The 21,299-nt window shown below is 45.5% G+C and overlaps 1 protein-coding gene across 1 annotated transcript in view; it reads right to left on the bottom strand.

Annotated features, from left to right (window-relative positions):
• The window catches only part of LOC8035106 (tyrosine-protein kinase HTK16), an 80,722-nt gene that overhangs the window by 7,236 nt on the left and 52,187 nt on the right, over positions 1 to 21,299 (bottom strand). The window contains exons 11-16 of the mRNA XM_029989628.3: positions 19,901 to 19,999; positions 15,643 to 15,713; positions 15,448 to 15,585; positions 13,421 to 13,609; positions 5,313 to 5,404; positions 1,206 to 1,332 (exon numbers count right to left, since the gene is read on the bottom strand). Of these exons, the coding sequence (XP_029845488.2) occupies positions 1,206 to 1,332; positions 5,313 to 5,404; positions 13,421 to 13,609; positions 15,448 to 15,585; positions 15,643 to 15,713; positions 19,901 to 19,999 (716 nt within the window). The remainder of the gene's footprint in view (positions 1 to 1,205; positions 1,333 to 5,312; positions 5,405 to 13,420; positions 13,610 to 15,447; positions 15,586 to 15,642; positions 15,714 to 19,900; positions 20,000 to 21,299) is intronic.

Raw genomic sequence — 21,299 nt, 5'->3', positions numbered from 1 at the left:
AACATGATACACGTTAAGGGCCCCAGGCTAGCGGTTGTACTGCACTGGCTAAATTGCCCATCTACGACTGAGAGACAAGTCACTCGTTGAAGGCAGACTAACTTTGAGGCTGCATAAAGATACCCCAACCGATTTTTTAGAACATGCTGACATACTTTGTGCCTTATTTTTTTTTATTGCGGTCTCTCCTTAAAGAGATGCTACAAAGAAATTTCGGCGCTATTTTTTGGTCTATATGTGTTCAAGGGAGCAGCATCACATCGAACATACCAATATCTTGTTAAAAAAAGTCACGAAAAGGAATTTTAAAACAAATTAAACGATTAGCGAAGAGCACCTGGTGGATGTCGCAAACGCCTCGCTTGTAATGCCCATCTAGGAACCTTGGCAACTAGTGACGGAGGTTGTCTCGCCTCCGGCCACGACGAGAGAAGAGGAGCAGGAGGGACTCCCCTCTTCCCAAGAATGCCTTTTGTGTGTCGCAGAAGTCGCTATTGTCCCCCTACAAGATTACAGAAGATTAACCCGTCACTCAAAGTTTGTACAAAAGCAGCTGCTTCGGTGGCTGGAACGACTAGGCCTTCCTCTCGACGTCAGCCTCGCCGCAGCTTTGCTCGTCCCGAGACAACCTACGTCACGATTGCGTTGGATGTCACGTGGTCTCCGCTGGGCCTTCTCCGAGCGCTTGCCAGAGTGGGCCGTTTATGACGAAAAATACAGCCACCAGGCTCATACACAAATACAAACGTGCGATTGTCATTTACGGATATTGTGGATCCTATTCAACCTATTTTTGAACACCACGGGAATATTTCAAATTTTGTTGAAGTATCCCTTTAAAGGGCTGTTGTTATACATACTAAATCTCACTCCGAAATTATTGATCTGCATGCATGGTCGCTGTGAACAATCGCCATGAATCCGCCATCGGACTCCTCTGTAGCATGCTCGGAGGCCCAGTGCTATGAAAATCTTTAAAACTAAAATACCGCGTGGCGAGTACAAAAACATACCAATGAGAGAGTAGAAACCAGTTTTCCGAAATTTCCGCTAAGAACACAAACAAAATTTGAAAACATCTTCCCCTTGCAATTCATTATTTAAATGACGGCAAATACTAAGGGAATACACATTTAAGTAATTGGAAGGTAATTACGAATTCAAGTGTGATATGTTTTGGATAAAAGCCCCGAGCGGGGACTCACCTGCACCCCCGTGAGATCCTTGTAGGGCAGCTCTCCCAGAGAGTACATCTCCCACAGTGTGATGCCGTAGCTCCACACGTCGCTTGCATGGGAGAAGGTACCAAAGTTCACCGACTCTGGAGCGTACCTGCCGACAGGAATTCACAGTCGTGTACAGTGCACAAGCCTCACCTACACACTCACCACTTTGACCTGGCCTCCCCACTTTTTCATACTTGCGCATTTTTTCTAAATAATTTGCGGAAGAGTCCTTTGCACAAGAAGAGTTCTCAAAGTGTAGTGGAGCACTCTCTTTGAGGACACACTGCATCATTTGTAAGAACAGCATTGAAACAGTTTTTAAGTGAAGGAAAAAAGGAAATCATTTGAATTCAGTAACAAGGAAAAAAAAAATCTTAAACATATACCACCAATAGTTCTAGCAAAGTAAAAAGCACTGTGAATTGCACAAACCAAAGTGTGTGTTGATTGCTGTGAAACAGAGACTTATCACTATGCCAAGCAGTGTCAGTGATCTCCTTGATGATGATGATGCTGCTGGCTACTTTTTTACTTGTGAGATATTTACTCGGACTCTATGCAGCATCGTGGCTTCTGGCACTGTCTTGTGGGATACGGAGTCTCCACCACTGCGGGGAAACTGTGGGCACAAGGGTGCTCTCGGTTGCAACTTAGGTCCTGCATCGTTTTCCACGATGCACTAAGTGCTGGGTCGTCGGAGACCACGATGGCTGGGGACCACTTTGAAGTTCGGCAGTCAAACACAGAAACCGCTGACCCAGGTGCAGACATTCTAGACTTTTGGTACCATGGTTCTAGTATGCCTGCTGGCGCTGTGTCCTTTAGTCTTGCAGTCACCTGCTGGGGTGGTCTCGGGCTGTAGGAGTTTGTGTTGAGTACCCATTAGGCACTGGACTGGAGAACGGACGAACTAGTCTCTTGGCATGTTTCTCCATTCCAACAGGGCACCAAAGAATTCTGCAGCTTTTTCGCTTCTTGTACGGCATGCTCTGCCATTCCTTTCGAATGGGGGCAGTGGGGGCTTGACGTTGCATGAACAATGTCACACCCTTTCATAAACTCAGAATTTGTGGCTATTAAAGGGAGATCCGTTGTCACTTGCCAGCTTGGGGGAAGGCCATAGATTGTAAAGATCTCTTGGCAGAACCGCATAACAGCTTCTGCCATGGCATGCTTCAAGCATCACAGTTCAAAATAAAATGAGCAGTAATCAACAATGATCACATACTCCTCTCCCACTTGGTGGAAAAGGTTCATGACAACTGTCTGCCAGGGTAGTTCTAGTACATCATAGCTTCTCATGGGTTGCTTCTTGGGTTTGTGTTGCCTTCAAAGTACACGGCTCTGCTTTGTCTTGGGACGTCTGCTGACATTTCCCGCCCAAAAATTATATCCCTGGCACGCTGCTTCATCTTTTTGGTTCCGCCATGAGGTGTATGTAGTCGGTTCAGCACACAGTTCCTCATGCTGTTGGCCGAGAGAGGAGGTTATCTTCTGCATGGATCTCGTTGCAGTGCATCCAGTAGGTTTGTATTGCCTCTGGGTTGGCAGTCTTGTCTTCAAGCCACAAGGTGCTTGCATAGTCGTCCTGGTTCAATGCATGTTTAATCGTGCCCTGTGACAGGGCATCTGCGATGAACATCTCCTTTCGAGGCTTTATCCTCAGCGAATACTTGTGGAGGCGCATTTTTTGCAGATGCAGTGGGCACTGGTGTAGAGGTTTCTTTAAGACTGCTTCGAGAGGGCAGTGGTCACTTTGCACAAGGATGCACGGTTGGGCAAAGATGTGGTCGCGGAAGCAGGCGCAGCCAAGCACGATAGCTAACATCTCTTCTTCAACATGTGCATACTTTAAGCCAGGGGCTTAAAGCCGGGGGCTGTCCATTCTACAGAATGATGGCCCTTACTCCAAGCTGACTGGCTGCAACAGAACCGGCTGCATTTTGTCCTAGTATGCCAGGACGGGTGCCAAGTCATTCAAAACTTTCCTGCTGGGAGTTTGTCCATACCCAAGCATTGCCCTCCTTCAGCAGGTCTCTAACATGTTCAGGATAAATCTGGCAACAAAGTTTACCATGCCCAGAAATGTCTAGAGTTCCTTCACGTTTTCCGGCACCTGGGCTGCAAGGATGTCCTCTGCTCTGTTTGGGTTGGCTGAGAGTGCTTTGTTGGTCACGACAAACCCCACATAGTGCACCTCAGTTTCACAAAACTGGCATTTCGCCAAGTTCAGCTTGAGGTTCACCTCTTGGCACCGCTGCAACACGCTGGGCAGGCATGGCTCGTGCCCTTGTTTTGCTGAACCCCACACAAGTATGTCATCCATAACTACCTCAATGCCGCTGACACCTTGGACCACACAAGGGGCTGGCTTGCCTTGGAATCCCTCATGTGGTATACTGCACAGCTCACCTAGGCTTGTCTCTTCAAACGCTGCCTCGTAGAGTTGTCACAGCGGCCACAAGTCGCACGAGTTCCTGGGACAGTTCACCGCTGGTTCTTGCACAACAAAAACCTGTGCGTGAGCAGTCCCATTTTCGCTGGACACTTGACGTCAGCTTTCTTTTTCTGCCCGAAGAATGTGCTTAGAAGTGTGCTGCTTGATTCTAGTTCTTGGTTGCTTGGGTGACATGACTGAACAGTTTACTCCAGTGTTTAAGTTGCACACTAAGGGCTTGCCTTCAATCTGCATTTCAGTTTTCCAGACTCCACTCTTCTCTTCCTGACAGGACAGCATGCAGAAAGTAGCTTTTTTGGCATTCTAAGCAGTCCACTTTCTGGGGCTTCATCTGCCTGGACGCTCTTAGTTGGCTTCTTTGACCATCGCCGTCAGCATTCATGTAACTACGCTAAATTTAGTGGGAAAATTTACGTCACGTGATGTCAACACAAATTCAATTCCCCGCTAAATTTAGCGGGGAAATTCTATTTCTCTGCTAGATTTAGCACGAAAAATGATATCACGTGACCTCAACACAAATTCAATCCCTGCTAAATTTAGCGAGGAAATTCAGTTTCTCCGCTAGATTTAGCAGGAAAAATGACGTCATGTGACCCCAACATAAATTCAATTCCCCGCTAAATTTATCGGGGAATCGAATTGGTGTTGAGGTCACATGACATCAGTTTTCCCACTAAATCTAGCGGAGAAACTGAATTTATTCATAGGTGATGTGACACCGAGTCATGTGACGTCATTTTCCCCGCTAAATTTAGCGGAGAAACTGAATTGGAGGAGGAGGGGGAGAAAGAGATGGAGGAGCAGGAGGGTACGGAGGAGGAGGAGGGGCATACCCTTTGTACCCTCCCCTCCTCCTCCTTAATCTAATTTCTCAATACAGAGATTTGTAAACGTCTTTAAGTTTTTTGGACGAGTTTTACTTCTTCAGGGGTGTCCCCACACTTGTCGATTTTTTCTGAATCTCCTGGACCTGCTCCTCGCTCTTCTAGTGCATAGAATAGATATCCATGAGTTTCCAAGGATTTTTGTGGATGAGGGGGGGTCGTTTTATGTAAGATGATACCATTCAAGGTCGCCATACTCCCAGTTTTGGATCAGTGAGTTCCGTCAGCCAGTCATCAAAACCTTCGCCTGGGTTCTGGTCTCTCAAACCAGTCATGATATGCGTTTCTCCGTTTTGTTTTGGAGCTTGCCCAGAGATTGTACACCACCTGAAGATCTTGCGTCGTATCCAGGGGCTTCAAGGATGGTAGCAACAATGCCATGTTCCTGGTTAGAGTGGGGGCATTTGCTTGGGTGCATGGCTGTCTGGTGAAGGCTCATCGTTAGGCATGTGGTAAGCCTACTTCGTCGAGGTCATTCTCGTCCGACACCACGTGAATTGCGTGTATGGAAGTACAACCGTATGCACTGATGGCTGTGGAACAAAGATGGTTTCTTTGGGTGTTCTGCTTATGACTACACCGGGTGATGGCGCTGCCTGTGCCCTTGATGATGATGGCTACAAGCACAAAGACCAAGAAAACAAACAACCTAGAGCGCATATTACGAAGGGTCCCACATGTTTGGCGACCCAAAACCAACACCACCGAGTGGCCAGAGAAAGGGGAAGGAAGGGAGCTCACCACTTGAGGGGCCAGCGCCCGCCCGTGGTTGCCCGGTAGTAGTCACTTCCTACGGACAGTGCCCGAGAGAGGCCAAAGTCGCTGATCTTCACCTGAGCAGATAGTAATTATAGAAATTAGCACAGATTTGCCCTCCTGATTCAACCCCGTGAATAGCAGTGTGCAAATAACAGTGATGCTATTTGTGCCAAATCGCACCATGAGCGAAAGTCTGCTACACTTTACGCCAAAGCTTCATTTTTACAAATAATTGCGCCACACCTGTGGCCAAGGTAGGCTCGAACAAATAATATTTTTATTTTTTATCATTAGTCAATTTTAATATTTATAAAAGTAGAAGGAAACAAAACATTTTTACAAAATATGTATTTCACAGCATTTCCCAATATAAAATGTTAGGTCAGAGCACAGTCAGATGCTCATACACCAAAAGAGCAAGACATGGGGCATTCACTTCAGTCTGTGCTCCTGGCTTTGAGACATGCACTCCTGTCGCAAGCGCTCATTTTGTGGAGGAATGTTTCAAAGAATTGATAGACGTGCTGCGCTGCGAAGTTTTACAGAACAAACGCGTGACTAATAATTGAAAATGAAAAGGATGAGTTTACATTGAGATGAGGAGAAACACAACGAACACAAATGGGCGCAGTACAACCAACTAGCCCAAACCCAAGTCCAAGCTTTATTAAGTTTCAAAGAAGCGAATTTGTGCTCTAGTGCTTGTGGCATTGACTGCAGTCTGAGCTAAAACCGATGCCATGATGTCGCCCATTCAACGCCGTTTGATTAGTCCCTTTGGCTCGTAGCGTCGCCTGTGCTTTGACTCAAAATGAAACGAAGTGTAAATATGGCTCGTCAACTGCGATGGCCCCGCCACCGTCTGAATTTCCAGACGATGCCCGCAATATCAGGAGCTAAAAATCGCGAGAAAAGTTTGCAGTATAGTGGTACGGCGGCTACTGTAATAACACAGAACCAGGGTTCTTTTACCCCCGATGTTATCAGTTGATTATTGAGTCTACCGCATGCCTTCATGCTGTGGCTAGTGTCCAGTAGAACTTGCACCGCTCATGTCGACGGCCTGGGAGCAGCACGTTAAGCTTCACTGCTTTGCACAGGAGTGCTTGGAGCGGCGACCGACATGGGGCAGTGCATGGGTTAGCGCCATTGGCTCGAAAATTATGCTCAGTTACATTACAAGCCGACCATCTTTGGTTTTGACTATAAGTTTACCTCTAACTTTCAAAAACTGTGCCGCGACTGGAAAAAAAAAAAGGGGGCCTATGTTAAAATAAATACGGTATTCGAGGTAGTTTTCGTGCAGCAATCAATCGAAAGAATGGTGAACTTTGACTCAACTCTGCTTCATACGCCGCTAAAGCGCACTGTCGAGTCGATCTTAAGGCACAGCTGTAGGTTTTCATTATATTATTGACTGGTTATTTTGCAGTTTACGATATTAGGAACTTGAGCCGGGTGTTTGTAAACGTTGGGGGGAGCTGGAGGACATACCTTTATTGATAGATCTATTAGCCGATATGCTACTTTTTGCCGGCATTCTGCGGGAATTATGTTTACGGGCTAAATGAACTACCAAGAGTCAAAGGGAGAGGGAGAGAGAGGTTTTACCTCAACTGAAGTGTTGCGCTATGCTTTGTTTGTCAATCACTTTTAGTATCCGTTATGAATGGAAGCCACTCTGACCCGAGCCATATTTCTAAAACGAAGGCATGGTTGTTCCTTTTGCGTCCTATCTATTCTTACTACAAAACATAACTCAACCATTATCAGATATGAGCTCATTTGAAATCACATTTTCATTTTCAATTGCTAGCAGACGAAATACTGGCTGCTCCAAACCAGTATTTTTTCTGCTAGAAAGCTTGCTACAAAAGGTTGAATGCTGCTTCCATCACTGAAATAATAAACAGCGGCACTGGAAGCTATACTTTGAAATAAAGCGGTAGAATGTCACGCTAGTCTAAGTGCACTAGAGTTGGTAGAGCGATAGGAAATTGGGCGAGAGGAGCGCTTTGCCAATCGGGCACCAACAACCAGCAGTGATGATCTCAACTGCCAAGCATTTTGAGTCGTGGTGAAGTCGCTATGTATCCAAGGGAGTCGAGACTGGAGTGGAGCACAGCAAATTGCAAGAGCTCGCATCCCTAGAGAAAGAACGAAAAAGAAAGCGACAGAAACAAGAAAGCAGACGAAAGATAAGGCGTGTTTGTTCTGCCACAGCGCATTGCACTTGTTTAGTTGCTTGTCAACTAGTCGTTTTTTTATGAAGGGAGGCCTGAGGGCCCTCCCTTCTGAAATAAATGCTCACTCATCATCATACAATGCCTGACACCCGTGCTTTCTTGCAGACGAAATTCGAGAAAGGTAGAGGTGTGCAAATAACAAATACTGCATTCTAAGTTGAGTATTAATACTACTGTGAAACCCGTTAAGAATGAACCCACATACAGCGAATTATTGTCGATATCAAACTCAAGAAAATTTAAACAAAAATGCATGTAAAAAGTACTTTTTATAACAAACAACACATTGGCTATATTGAATTCCCCTCCCCCCCCCTGTGAAAACTTCCGAAACGCACAAACAATCGTCTTCTAGCCAATCCCTTCCCCTTCCCTTCCCCCCTCCTCCCCCCCCCCCCCCCCAAAAAAAAAGTAGGAAAGCCAGAAAATTCCAAAAGCTCAAGCTGCCATTCAGAAGGGGAGAAAGCTAAAAAAAAACACTGCACGCACGCACAGAAAAGAAAAATCTTTTCATCCCATAGGGGCTGCCCACAAAGAGAAGCGATTCAAAAGGGAAAATGAGCTAAAAAAAAATTTGCACGCATGCAAAAAAAAAAAAAGAAAAGTTTAGCACATTGTTACAAGGCAGAAGCGAAGAGAAGAGAAAAGAAAGAGAAGCTCTTGCCTTACAGCGAACGCAACGTGGAAGTTCGTTGTAAATGGTTTTTGCTATATATCTAAATACTTTCTATATTGAACTGATCGTAGCGTTTCCTGCTGTTTGTTATAAACGGGTTTGACTGTATGGTATAAATTGACTGCAAATTGATGTAGATATTTTTTTTTGTTATATGAATATTTTATATACAGTAAAACCTCGTTATAACAAAATGGGATATAACAAACTAATGGATATAACAAAGCAATCATAATTACCCTTGCTTGCTAATAGTGGGAAGAAATGGACATTGGCTATAACAAACTAATGGTTATAACGAAATAATTACGACCGCTCCTGCAACTTTGTTATAACGAGGTTTTACTGTATATATATATATTTAAACCATTTATAATACCATAGAGCTAATCAAGATGTTCCGTCAAGTCAGCCGTTTCCCCTGGTACAATGGTGCAAATTGATTACACATGTTAGGGTAGGTATTTTGATATTCCTCAGAAATATATAATATGCCGAGTCATTGCCCACCCCCCTATCGACCAAATCTTGGTGGGTAAGCGCAAAAAGTAAAAAAGCACCCATTTTATTTAGCATGGCCGCACAAAAGATACATTGAACTCAAAACTCAAATCAGTTTTTTTGTTTTATGCAAGAAATTCTCACGAAAGAATGTTTGACTAGAGCAAAGTCCGTTGCTTGCATACGTGCGATGAACTCTGGCTATTGGCATACAGTGCAAATGTTCGTTCTGTGAAAGCATGTTTTAGGGGCAAAGCTCCTTAGGGTCTAGCCTTGTCCGTCCGGCGTTCGTGCTCACATCGATATTCCTGGTGATCGTGCTCGTGAACTAACGTGCTCACGTGCTCGTGTAAAACAAAAAAAAAGTGACAAAAAAAAGAAAAAGAAAAAAATGTTTGCGCAGTTGGCAGGATTCAAACCTGGTGCGGGGAGACCCCAATGGATATCTAGTCCATCGCCTTAACCACTAGGCCACGACTGCGGGACGAGTAGGGGGCTCTGAGATGATGTAGTAATTCAAGAGCTGGGGATGTCATGGATGAAACGTTCCATGTAACCACTCAACGTCTATACAGGAGAGGGCGCTGCGGTCAAATGGGTATATAATCGCGTTAAACTTTGCATGCATTGGCTCAACGTTTATAGACGAGAGGGCGCTGCGGTCAAATGCTCAAATTCGTATATAACCACATTCCATACCACACATTTTCTTTCTGACATGGATGAAAACGAACGAAAGGCTCGGCATGCTGCAGCTCAGCGTCTACGCAGACAAGCACCACCAGAGCTTCGCCCCAATCAACATCATTCACCACATGGAGATGCGGTCATTTTTTTAACACAACCGTGTATTCTTCAATAATAAAAGAGAGAGAAAAAAAAGAAAGTGCAATGAGCGAGGAAGCGGACAAAAGAAGCCACGAAGAGAGATGCTCGGAAAGCGAAAAGCGGGCGATCACGTTGGCACATACTTTGGTGTCGGGTAGAGCCGGGCGCTTTGACAATCGCAAGGAGCAGGCTCTTGTGCAACTTTCTTGTTTGGTGCACACATAAGTGCGTCTGTGTGCGGCGTGCTAGCAATGCAGGCCGAGGCGGCTTTGCTGCAAGGCGTGGATGGCACCACGAACACCGAGCTCGAAATGGGACGCTCTACAAACGTCTGTGTGTTCCAGCAAATCTTTATTTACCCGTTGGCTCTGTCATGAACACTGTACCAACCGCGGTAGCAACGTTCCGGGAGAAGGAGCAGGTTTGCGGTGACTTACTTCTGTGGAGATGGAGTTTGATTTTTCACTCCGCGGTTACATTTCGCGAGGTCAGCGGGCTCGCTGACCTCGCGAGGTCAGCGAGGTCAGCGAGCTCGCTGACCTCGCGATTTCTGAATGGGTTACTGCTTGTGCTATCGTTCCAACCTTGTTTTCGGTTTTTGTACGAAAATTTTCTTTTGTAAGCAAGACAAAGTTTCATTTTGTTATCTTCATCGCTTTCCTTTCACACGCATGTAGTTTGAATTTGGGGTAACGGATATCGGGGAGGAAATACATAAACAAAAAGAAGCGTCTTTTTGTTTTACTTTGTCACGGATGGCCTCCAACTGTAAGGTATGTGGCCGCGTCATTCGGGTAGGATGAATGTTTGCGAAGTCTGCGTTAAGGCACTTGTTAAGGTGGGCGCTTTGTATTTTTTTGGAAATCAATATTCGCCCAAAAAGTGGGTGGAGATATTGAGGTAATAGCCTCACTGTAACGAGCAAAGCCGCTGTTAAAAGTTTTGTATAAAATTTATTTCCCTTCACGAAAGTTTATGGAGCAAGGTGAAATTTCAGCTGCTTGACTTTTGTATTATGTTCTGTCCATCCTAATAAATAAGTAAAAACAAAAACACTCGCAATAATGTTTCTCGTAAATTATGACGACCAGTCTATTTTTCCACCTACTACCATATCCCGAGGGACAGCCCACCTAAAATCGAAAGCAAATCGTGCGAAAAAAAGCTTTCAGCCTTTCCACTCTGGTGAAGAAGGAAGAGCAGCAGAGCTGTAGCTTCTGTTCTTAATGGTGGTTTTCCAGGCGAGCAATCTGCTCTTCTTTCGCAAAGGAACCTAAGCGCTCGACGCAGTGGAACTTTAGGCGATAGCGCCATCGCAGCGGTTGCAGAACTATTTGCGCTGCTGCGCACATCGCCGCCCATTCTGTTCCCGCTCTTCTTTCTCCGAAGAAATGTTGCTGCCATCTATGAGCGACGGCAGCAACCAGTTGTCTGGTTGCCGAGGCTGGAAAGGTTGCCGCGATCTAGGAGCGACGGCGGCAAGCAGACAACCAGCCAACGCAACACTCTGGACAGCTACCGCCATATATGAGCGACGGCGGCAACAAGAGTGTAGTGTTGACCATGGGTGTCGACGTTTGTTTGGTACACGACACGATCCTGGGGAAACTAGCCCTTAACAGCTCCGCTGTAATAAACAGTAAACTAACTTCCAGTGTGTGAAAGAAAAAAGTTAAAAAATGCTAGTTTTAGATTTTGTGACCTACGAAACTTGTGATTGCAGGAAGGGGCAACGAACCAAAGAAGACTGTTCTTCCCAGTCAGCAATGTTAGGTTATCTCCCGTCGTGGCTAAGTAACACCATTTCTGCTGAGGTCAGCATTGACCAGGGCCCTGCAATCACCGCGTTTTTGAAAAAATAGCAAATCGTGCCAAAATTTGGAAGCGGGTTATCTTTCGGAGATGGGGCATCTCTCATCATATTACAGTAAACTAATCTTTTTTCTAATTTTTAACGCCAGAAATAAATAATTACAAACAGTGTACCTCTTAGGATTCATCATAAATGTTGCTTACTCAATAGTACCATACACCTGCAGTCCTATACTTGTGCTATCGACTGCTATCGAAAAAATCGAGGTGCTTGTTTCATTTCATCATCATACTCGCGTTTCGACAGCATATCATTAATAAAACAAAATTATTAAATTTCCTTGCCAGAAATGTGTTGTACAATTTCTCTCCTATGCTTAATGCACAGACTACGCTATCGCCCTGCAACTTACTGCTTTCTTCTAGAACCACAAAATCAGAATCACGAACCTTTAACACCAATAGCTTCACGCATATTTTTGGGACAACATTAGCATTTAACAATTACTCCTTACCACTTGCCATCAAGCTCTGGGACTATCTTCCCCAAGCCACTGTGTCTATTTCTGATGATAAACTTTTTCGATCAGAGAAGACAACCATTACTTACTTCCAGACCATAACCAGTCTAACAACCATTATTTTGGCATATATAACGGTGTCAGATCCTTTTACCTCTTCATTTATAGCACGTGAAAGCCAGCTCAGTGTGTTTTTAGAGTGCAGCTCTTAGGCACCCGTTTCCGGCTTGAGCGGTGACGCTGTCAGCGTAACCGCGCAATGACGATGACGTCATCATGATGATGTCATCATCATCGTCACTGATGACGTCCCACGTGACGTCACTGATGATGTCATCAGTGACGATGATGATGGCAACGAGAATGACGCTAAATTCCCCGCTAAATTTAGCGGAAAAAATTTCCCCACTAAATTCCTGCCAAATTTACACACTATGCTCTCACCAAAGATGTGCATTTTCTGTGACTTGCGTTAAGCACACGTCGATCCACATCCATGTTACTAGTGTGGGACTTTCCACCTTCTCCCCTCAGTACCCTTCCCTCCTCCTCCTCAAGAGCTGCGCTCTAATCTGGCGTTACAGGGAACTGTAAACGTCTTTCATTTTTTTGACTGAATATTAACTGAATATTGTATTGTAATATTGTTCTGTAATAGCTGTGACTTATACTGATACCTTTGATATTGTATTGAAGTTAATGTGCAGCATGCTATGTGCCATACACTTTGTTCATGTTTTTATCCAACCGTATTGCCCCCCTCCTGTAATGCCAAAAGGCCTTCGAGGTATTTCGAATAAATAAATAAATAAAGCAAAATAAGGTTTTGGCACAATTTGGAGCAGATTCTTCTCATTTTGGCTAAATGTAGCAGGGTGTAGCAGGGTAAGCCCTTTGATGCAAATGGTGCAGCAATCACATCAGCGGAGGCCTCGCTGAAGATGCAAAAGGCGAGCACATGGTTTGAAAAAATGGAGAGGATTGTCAGATAAGCGTGCTACCTGCAGGGGAAGATACCTTCACACCTTGCAAGGCTGGGGAGGATGTTGAATACTGTAAACAACTTAATTTTCGCAAAGACCTAATTTTCGCGAAGTTCGCGAATCGCCTAAAATTCGCGAAAAATAGGTCCCGCAAACAGTTCCGGTAAAATGTAAACACATAGTAATCTATATTGAGATCCCACTGCGTCGCAAAAATTAGAACCCCCGAATTATTCCAAAACTTCAGCTTTGACCTAAATCGTAAAATACTGAGCCCGCAAAGAATAAGTCGTTTACAGTATTTCATTCCGAACAGCGGCCTGCGTGGGAGATCCACAAGTGGTTGAGAGCACGAGCGAACCTGCCAGTTGGTAAATGATTTTCTCTGCAGCCAGTTGTCCTATCTTTTTACGAGCAACTACAACATCACCCACACAGCAAAAGAGGAGCGCTTGAAAGGCGCAACAGCTAGCACGCGGCGATGCCAAGACTCGCTGTCGGCCGCTCGTGGTTTTGCCCCCACCTGCATGCGGGAGGCGAGTAGCAGGTTGCGGGCGGCCAGGTCCCGGTGCACGAAGCGGCGGCCCTCGAGGTAAGCCATGCCACAGGCCACCTGGTGGGCCCAGCGGGGAAGGTCCTCCCCAAAGGAACACACCTGTCCTGGCACCTGCAGGAATGCTTGCAGGGAGCCTAGGGGCAGCAGCTCCTGCACCTGCACTCAGCAGGAGAAAGAAACAGCGCCCACTTGCATGCATCACGAGGGGCACGTCAACTATCATATGCGCTCCGCTCCTGTTCGTTAGACCTCCATACTATGCGTCCATAAAGCCCCACTGTCCCGACTGGCGTACTTCAGCGTATCACATTTGTGTCACCAGAAAAAATTTCTGCCTCCTGCACCATCTTGGAAGTTTCACACAAGGGCTATTGCAGTGGCTTAGAGGGGTAGTGAAGCGACCGCGTAGTCTCCGCCGTGAAGTGGAGTGTGTTGTCGGGTGCTTTGGGATGCGATAACAGCCCCTCAATTTCTATAAAAATATCTCAATACATTTTATAGTTTAGGTCCAATGAACGGCCGCAAAAAAAAAATCATTACAAACGCGTGCCCTAAAGGCCCGTTCACACTCTTGCGACCTCTTAAACCTAGGTTCCTTAAAACCTCTTAAACCAGAGAACACACTGGCGCCATCTATTGGGAAGCAGTGTAAACTCGGCGGTCCGGCATATTCTTTTTTTATTTCTCGTGCATTATCCTTTCTTTCTTGGCTCAAAAAACTTTTGTCAATGTTATAAACGAGCCTTTTTATGGTTATTACGCACATTTGACCTCGGAAATCCCGCAAAACCTTCGCTCTTGTGAAATGCAGTTCCAGGGTCACCGCATAGATGGCGCCACAATACCAGTGTGTTCCCTCATTCTAAAAACATTTAAGAAGTTTTAAGAGATCCTCGTCTCTCTCAGTCGTACTCGGTCGTACTCGGTCGCAAGAGTGTGAACGGGCCTTAAAAGGATTGTCAGAGTCGGTTTTCGTGCAGTGCAGTTCGGTTATCCATGCGTTAGCATTACTATCCACGTGACAGGGAAACAAAATAATTTGATAGGCTAGTTGGTTAAACATATAGTACACAAAATTACCGCAAAATATCGGGCAAGCGCCCACTCAAACTTTGGAGATAATCGCAAAAAAATGGGGGATGGGTGCCTGTCCAGTCATCAAGTTTACATATAAATGTACCGTGCGTATTCACTCAGATCTTACAAATGTGGTAATGGGGGCTTAATGTGGAATGGGCGAATACGCGGTATTCTATGGTAGTGCGAAGGACAAACGCTGGAAGAAGTAGACAGGACAGAGCGCTACTTACAACCTACATTTTATGAGAAAATAGAGGAAGGCAAAGATAAGATTGAGACTGAAATTATAGAAAGAGGACAAGAAAGAATATGCTAGAGAAGGGAAAAGAAAAAGACAATACCAAAAAAATTCAAAAAAAAACTTTCAGCCCTTCCACCCTGGTGAAGAAGGAAGACCAACGAAGCTGTACTATGGTCAGACGACATCAAGGTCGACTTCTTGGACGACCTCAAGGACGACGCCTAAGGACGACGCCTAAGCACGACGCCTAAGCACGACGCTTGAGCACGACGCTTAAGCACAACGCTTAAGCACGGCGCCTAAGGACGGCGTCTAGGACGACCTCAAGGACGACGCCTAGAGGACGACCTCAGGGACAACATCTAGATGACCTCAAGGACGACGCCTGGGACGACCTCAGGGACGCCGTCTAGGACGACATCAAGGACGACTTCTAGGACAATTTAGAAGACAACGACTAGGACAACCTCTCGGACAACGTCTAGGATGACCTCAAGAATGACTTCTAGGACGACCTCGAAGACAACCTCTCGGACGACATCAAGGACGACCTCAAGGACGACGTCTAGGACGACCTCAAGGACAACTTTGAAGAACAAAAGAAGGTAACGGTACTCATTACATTCGTTTGTTTTTGTAAATGAATGCTGGTATCTGGGAGAGGCCCACCCACCATCATGAGGGGAGGTCCGAGGCAGACAGCCAGCAGGCGCACGACGCACGGATGGCGCAGGCCCACCATGAGCTCCGCCTCACGGGCAAAGACCTCCCCGGCCGACATCTCCCGCAGACGCTTGACTGCCACCGACACCTGGGAGGGACACATGCGTCACCCCTTGGCCAGCCGGCCTTGGATGAGAGCCAGCACCTCGGTACCCTCGGGTGTCAGCCAGATCCCTTGGAGCACCGAGCCAAACTCCCCTTCTCCCAGGGTGGGGCCTGCAAACCCGGGAAGCGGCTCAGGACACCTTCCCTTACAATTCCTCAAGGTTGTTGGACACTCGAGACAAAGAGTCACACTTATTTGAATTCAGAAAGTCAGTTATTTAACTCTACAACTCTTACCATGCATTGGTGAAAAGCTAGTTTTAAATCCCTTAACCTTTTTCTTTTTGTTGCAATTTTCTATCCTAAATTTTTTTTTTTTTTTTTATAGCACGTGCAGCCCCGGGTTGCACCACGTGTCTCCTAAATCGGTCGCCGTTCTTAAAAATGTGTATGTGTGCTGCCAAAGTGTGCTGCCATCTCTGAGCGCTGCCACAAACTAAGCTCTGAATGAGCCTGGGCCGTCCAAAACAGCCAATTGGCGAAGTAGGGTGCGCAGACAAGCGACACTTGTCCTAAACGGTTTGGAGATGGCTCTAAAGGTGGACGAGCTAGGTTCGTTTAAAACGGTTAAAGGATTAAAGGCAACTTACAAGAACTCCTAATAACCATTTCTGTAACAATAGTGTCAAGAATGACAATAGGTGAGGCGACAAATGACCGAAGGAAACTAAACTTTAATGTGGCGAACTTGTGCCCAAAACAAAATATAAAAAGGCTAGCGTCGCAGGCGTCGATGGCGGCGTAGCAACACCTAGGATTGAGCACTGGGGCAAGACTGACTCCGGTTCACCACGCCCCTTTTGTACATGCGTAGGTTTCTGGAACAATCGGTCTAGAAGGTTCGGCGTGTCGAACAGTCGGACCTTAAACAAGCAACATGGTTGTTAAATTTACCAGAATCCAACATTTACAAAAAAAAGTGCTGAGGACACCTAAGCACTTCGCATAAGTTGTGAATACGAAAGCATCAATGTCGTTCTTCTGTTCCCTTAGTTCGTCTGCGGTGTACTGACGCTGACGGCCACGTTTCGCTGCTTCCAAGGTTGCGGTTGCAGCCCCCCCCGGCAACGCCTGGCACAAGAGCGCCTTCTGAGCGCGCGCTTTCTTGAAGCAGCCACTAAATGGCTATCTAGAAGCCATTTTGCTCAGCAAATAAGAAATTGGCCAATAAGAAAATGGGCACGACCTCAAGGATGACTTCTAGGATGATTTCGAAGACAACGTCTAGAACGACCTCAAGGACGACTTCTGGGACGACCTTGAGGAAGACCTTGAGGACGACATCTAGGACGACCTCAAGAATGACTTTTAGGACGACCTTGAGGACAACCTCTTGGACGACATCAAGGACGACCTTAAGGACAACGTCTAGGACGACCTCAAAGACAACTTCTAGGATGACCTCGAGGACATACCCAAGCACGTTTAGGACGACTTCTAGGACGACCTCGAGGACGACATCTAGGACGATACCTAGAGAAATTCAGCCTTTCCACTCTGGCGAAAACCAGAGTGGAAAGGCTGGAAAGGTTGTCGCCATCTATAAGCAAAGCCGGCAAGCCGATTTCCTGGTTGCCACCGTCGCTCATAGATGGTGGTAGCTGTCCAGAGTTTTGAGTCAACATTTCTTTGTGGGGGACATGATCCTGGGGAAACTAGCCCTTAACAGCTCTGCTGTTAAAATTCCACTCTCTGCAAGAAAGCCGTCCTGGGGCATAAAGAAAGAGGGCATTGTTAGGTCTTTCGAAAGGACGTAACCATGCTTTTTCAATTCACTTCCTCTGCTGGAGGAACCGATTTCTGATAAACTGCCTCAACGACTTTTGTTCTGTTCATTTGGTGCTACTTAAAAAAAATGTTAAATCTCCAACTTTTTTTTTTTTTAATTAATTTATTATGTTGGAATTTAGTATATTGATGTATTTCTCAGCGGTGATTTCAAGTATCCAATTAGTTTTGAGAGAGCTTTACTTGTTTCTGAGTTATCAATAAATTTGTAATATTAATTAGGTCCTCCTTACAGGTCGTTAGAATACAATTCTTCAGAATACAGTATAGACCACTTACAACGTAACCGCTTATAGTGCAGGACCGGGTATAACGCGGTTTTTTTAAACCACCGGTTCGCCTCCCATAGAACTCCATGTAATTACATACCGCTTAAAACGCAGGCGCGCGAAGGGAAATACCGGTTATAGTGCGGTTTCTGGCACAGCCCGCCGACCGCGCCGACGACCGGAGCAGCGAGCACGCTTCCCTGTGCGACACTAGATAACGGCGCTGACGGCGCGAGTCGCAAGCGTTGCGCAAGCGGCACTCGCGGGCCAAGGAGGTTGCTCGAAGAAGCGGGAGAAGCGAAGAGAGAGGCTTCAGTTGCCTTAGCGACGGAGGGACGCACGCACGTGTCGTTCACGTGCGTGCGTCCCTCCGCTTCCTTGAAAACATCCGAAACAACCGCAACGACAGACCAATTGCAGGTCGAGAAGTGTTCGCGCGCGTCGCATGCCGGTCGCGGTTGTGATCAACGTTGTGATCGTCGGCGGCGTTCATCTCATCGTTCCGCGTAAAAGCGCTATCCTTTACTGTGAATTTTCGCTGTGTGTCGCTATGATAACCCAGCACGTACTAGAAGGGAAGATCCACCTACTCGAGCGGCGATGTCGTGGCGGCGCTCTCAAGACGGCAGAAACGCCCGTGTCGTCGTGTTTGTTTACTTCGACTACAGTGGTGATTTCTAAGCATTTGTGTGCTCGAACATCGCCCGGATTTCTTATTTGGCGCATTTCATGCGTGTGCTCAAGTTCAAGGTATTACTGGCGCGTACCGTATGAAGGATCCGAATTTTCACGCATTTTCATCTCCGGAGAAAAGTGATTAGGGTTAGCAATCCTGAACGCTCGCAACGTCCGTCCGCAACCCGCGACGCCGCTAAAAGGCTGCGCCAGGCAAAAGCCGCTCATTTCTTTCAAAATCTGTGACACACTTGAGAGAGAAGTGTACTGGTCTGGTGAAATAAAGACTTTCCTCAAACTAAGCTTTATTTTTCATCTCACATAAAATAAATTGTTTTACAAAGGTAAGTTGTCTCATGGCATGTATTTTGGCCTGAAAAATTGATGTTTTGGTTATAACGCGGTACCGCTTTTAGTGCGGATTTTCGCGACTCCCGCGACATACGTTATATGCGGTCTACACTGTATATCGGAAATATTTATAGAATTGCATTCACCAAGACATGTCTTGTGCAGTGATGGTATTTTAAGCCTGATTTAATGATATTACATTGGAGAAAAACATCAGCAATTTTGAAACTAATTAACTAAAATTATAGTATGACATATAAAGCAACAAAAATAGCATCACCAGAAAGCATGTCTTGGTGAATGAAATTCCATAAAAATTTCTGATATATTCTGAAGAATTTTATGCTAACGACCCGTCAGGACCTAATTAAAATTACAAATTTATTGATAACTCAGGATCTAGAAAAGCTATCTGAAAACAAATTGCATATTTGAAATCAACGCTGAGAAATACATCAGTATACTAAATTTCAGCACAATAAATAAAACATTTTAAAATAAATTAAAGACCACCATCCCCCCCTAAGCTTACTGAGGTTCATTAATTTGACAAAATAATGATAAGACACCCGTCGGTTAAGAAGGCACATTGGCACATTTAATTGAGCCCAGTTAGCATTGCAGGGTTCCATGAGCCTGCGAGAAAAACAATTATGGAAAAATGATAGCAAAAAACAATGAGCAGTGGAATGAGCAGTGGGTCATTCTCTCGAAAAGTTATACCATGGTGTGAAGCTTTCTTTTTTTTTAATTTTCAGCATCATTTCTCCATTATTCTCAGGAGAAACCGGTGCTGCAGGTCCCTGAAAACAAATACTTGAGAGTATTCCTAATCACAAATAGAACACATTTAGTTGTGCGGATAACCACTGTGCAAGTACCAAAGGCTTCCATTTTAGTTCTACCAAACTTCGATAAGCTTGATCGCAAAAAATTTCAGCCTTTCCACTCTAGTGAAGAAGGAAGAGCAGCGGAGCAGTACCATGCGCCACCTTTGCTCATAGATGGCGATAGCTGTCCAGAGGGTTGTGTCGAGATTTATTTGTCCATGGACACGAAACTGGGGAAACTAGCCCTCAACACCTCTGCTGTAACATTTAGAAATCACGTCAGTTAGTGCGAGCGATTGTAGCATTCAGTGTTAGAAATATTATCGAGAAACAGCCGTCCAAAATGTCGTTGATGCAGAAAATGGAAGCTTTTGTGGCAACTCACCCAAGCGAAGGGAGTCCCTGCCAACGACCGCAGTCGCCGGCAGCGGGTGGCGCGAAGCTGCTGTCCGTGGGCCCACCGGTGGCGGCTCATCTGGCGGCACTGCACAGAGGTTGCATCCTCCTCTAATTCCACTCTAGACCACCTCAAACCCTAGAGAGCGCTCGTGGGACGCCGTCCTGTACAAGAATTTCGATGCAGAATGCATTGGGGTCCCTGAACGGCCTCCAGGTGGTTCTTTTTGAGGAAAATATTGCTTATTACAGGTGCCACCCTCCATCCTATACAGACCTCTGACTTCTGTACAAACAGATCATCCTAACGCCCTAAGAAGGCTGATCTTAAATACACGGACAAAAGTTGGAGGAATTCTTCAACAGAGGTTCTGCATTGTGTTCTGAGCTTATTTTCGTCGTTGTGCTGTAACGCAGCACAACGGTCGTAAAGCGCCTGGTTAATTTTTCTATCTTCTTGTTGACTTTTTTTTTTTATTGAAGAAAACATAGCTGTATTAGAAATGCGCTTTCAGGGAACAACATTTGCACTGTCTGTTGATCGGTGATGTTCATTGCGCATATGCAAGCAACAAACTTTGTGATAGTAAGACATTCTTTCATGAGCATTTCTTGCATAAAACAATGAAAATAATTCGAGTTTTGAGTTTAATGTATCCTTGTGCAGTCATGCTAGATACGTACAGAAAAATGGGAATTCTTTTCAGCTTTTTCTAAACTTTTAGCGCTTACCCACCAAGACATGGCCCACCCCATTTTTTTTTAATGAATTTCAGGTGGCAGGAGGGTGGGCGATGACTTGGAATATCACGGTAATCAAACTCAACTGCATGGTTCAATGTTGGTTGCAATGCATATCATGTATTGTGAAGTTGTGTGAGCACTCCACAAAACCTTTCACACAGGGGTGCACAAAGTAATCGCTGTCAAAATTCCTAAGATTTACATTTCTAGCTATGCAAAACACATTTCTCAAGCTGAATGATGTTACACACATCGTTAGAGCGCTGGTATCCACTTGCACAATGGTAACAGATAAAAAAAACAGAATTCCTACAATTTAGCGTTGTTACACGACCAAATGAAAGGCAGCAGGCGCTGGCTGCTACGATAATGAACAGAACGACGGTAGGACATGGTGCCATCCAGTTCGTAGATGAAACCATGTACCATTCAATGGTTAGATGCGGTTAAGGCGGATGAGAAAAAGAGGCAAGCAAGATGGCAAGATGGCTTGGGACAGCTCCCGCCCTGTTTGCCAATGTAATTTCCCAATGGCGTCGCGACCCAGACAACACAAAACATTCTCAGGACGTCCTATATTGATTCTGGCTCAACAGCGGACGTACCGAGGACGTCCATAGGAGGACGCAAGATTGTGGTACCCA

Source organism: Ixodes scapularis, unplaced genomic scaffold (assembly GCF_016920785.2).
Source record: "Ixodes scapularis isolate PalLabHiFi unplaced genomic scaffold, ASM1692078v2 PGA_scaffold41__6_contigs__length_2269736, whole genome shotgun sequence".
Taxonomy (NCBI): Eukaryota; Metazoa; Arthropoda; class Arachnida; order Ixodida; family Ixodidae; genus Ixodes; species Ixodes scapularis.
The sequence above is the reverse complement of the archived record's forward strand: the minus strand, read 5'-3'. Positions and strand labels throughout refer to the sequence as shown.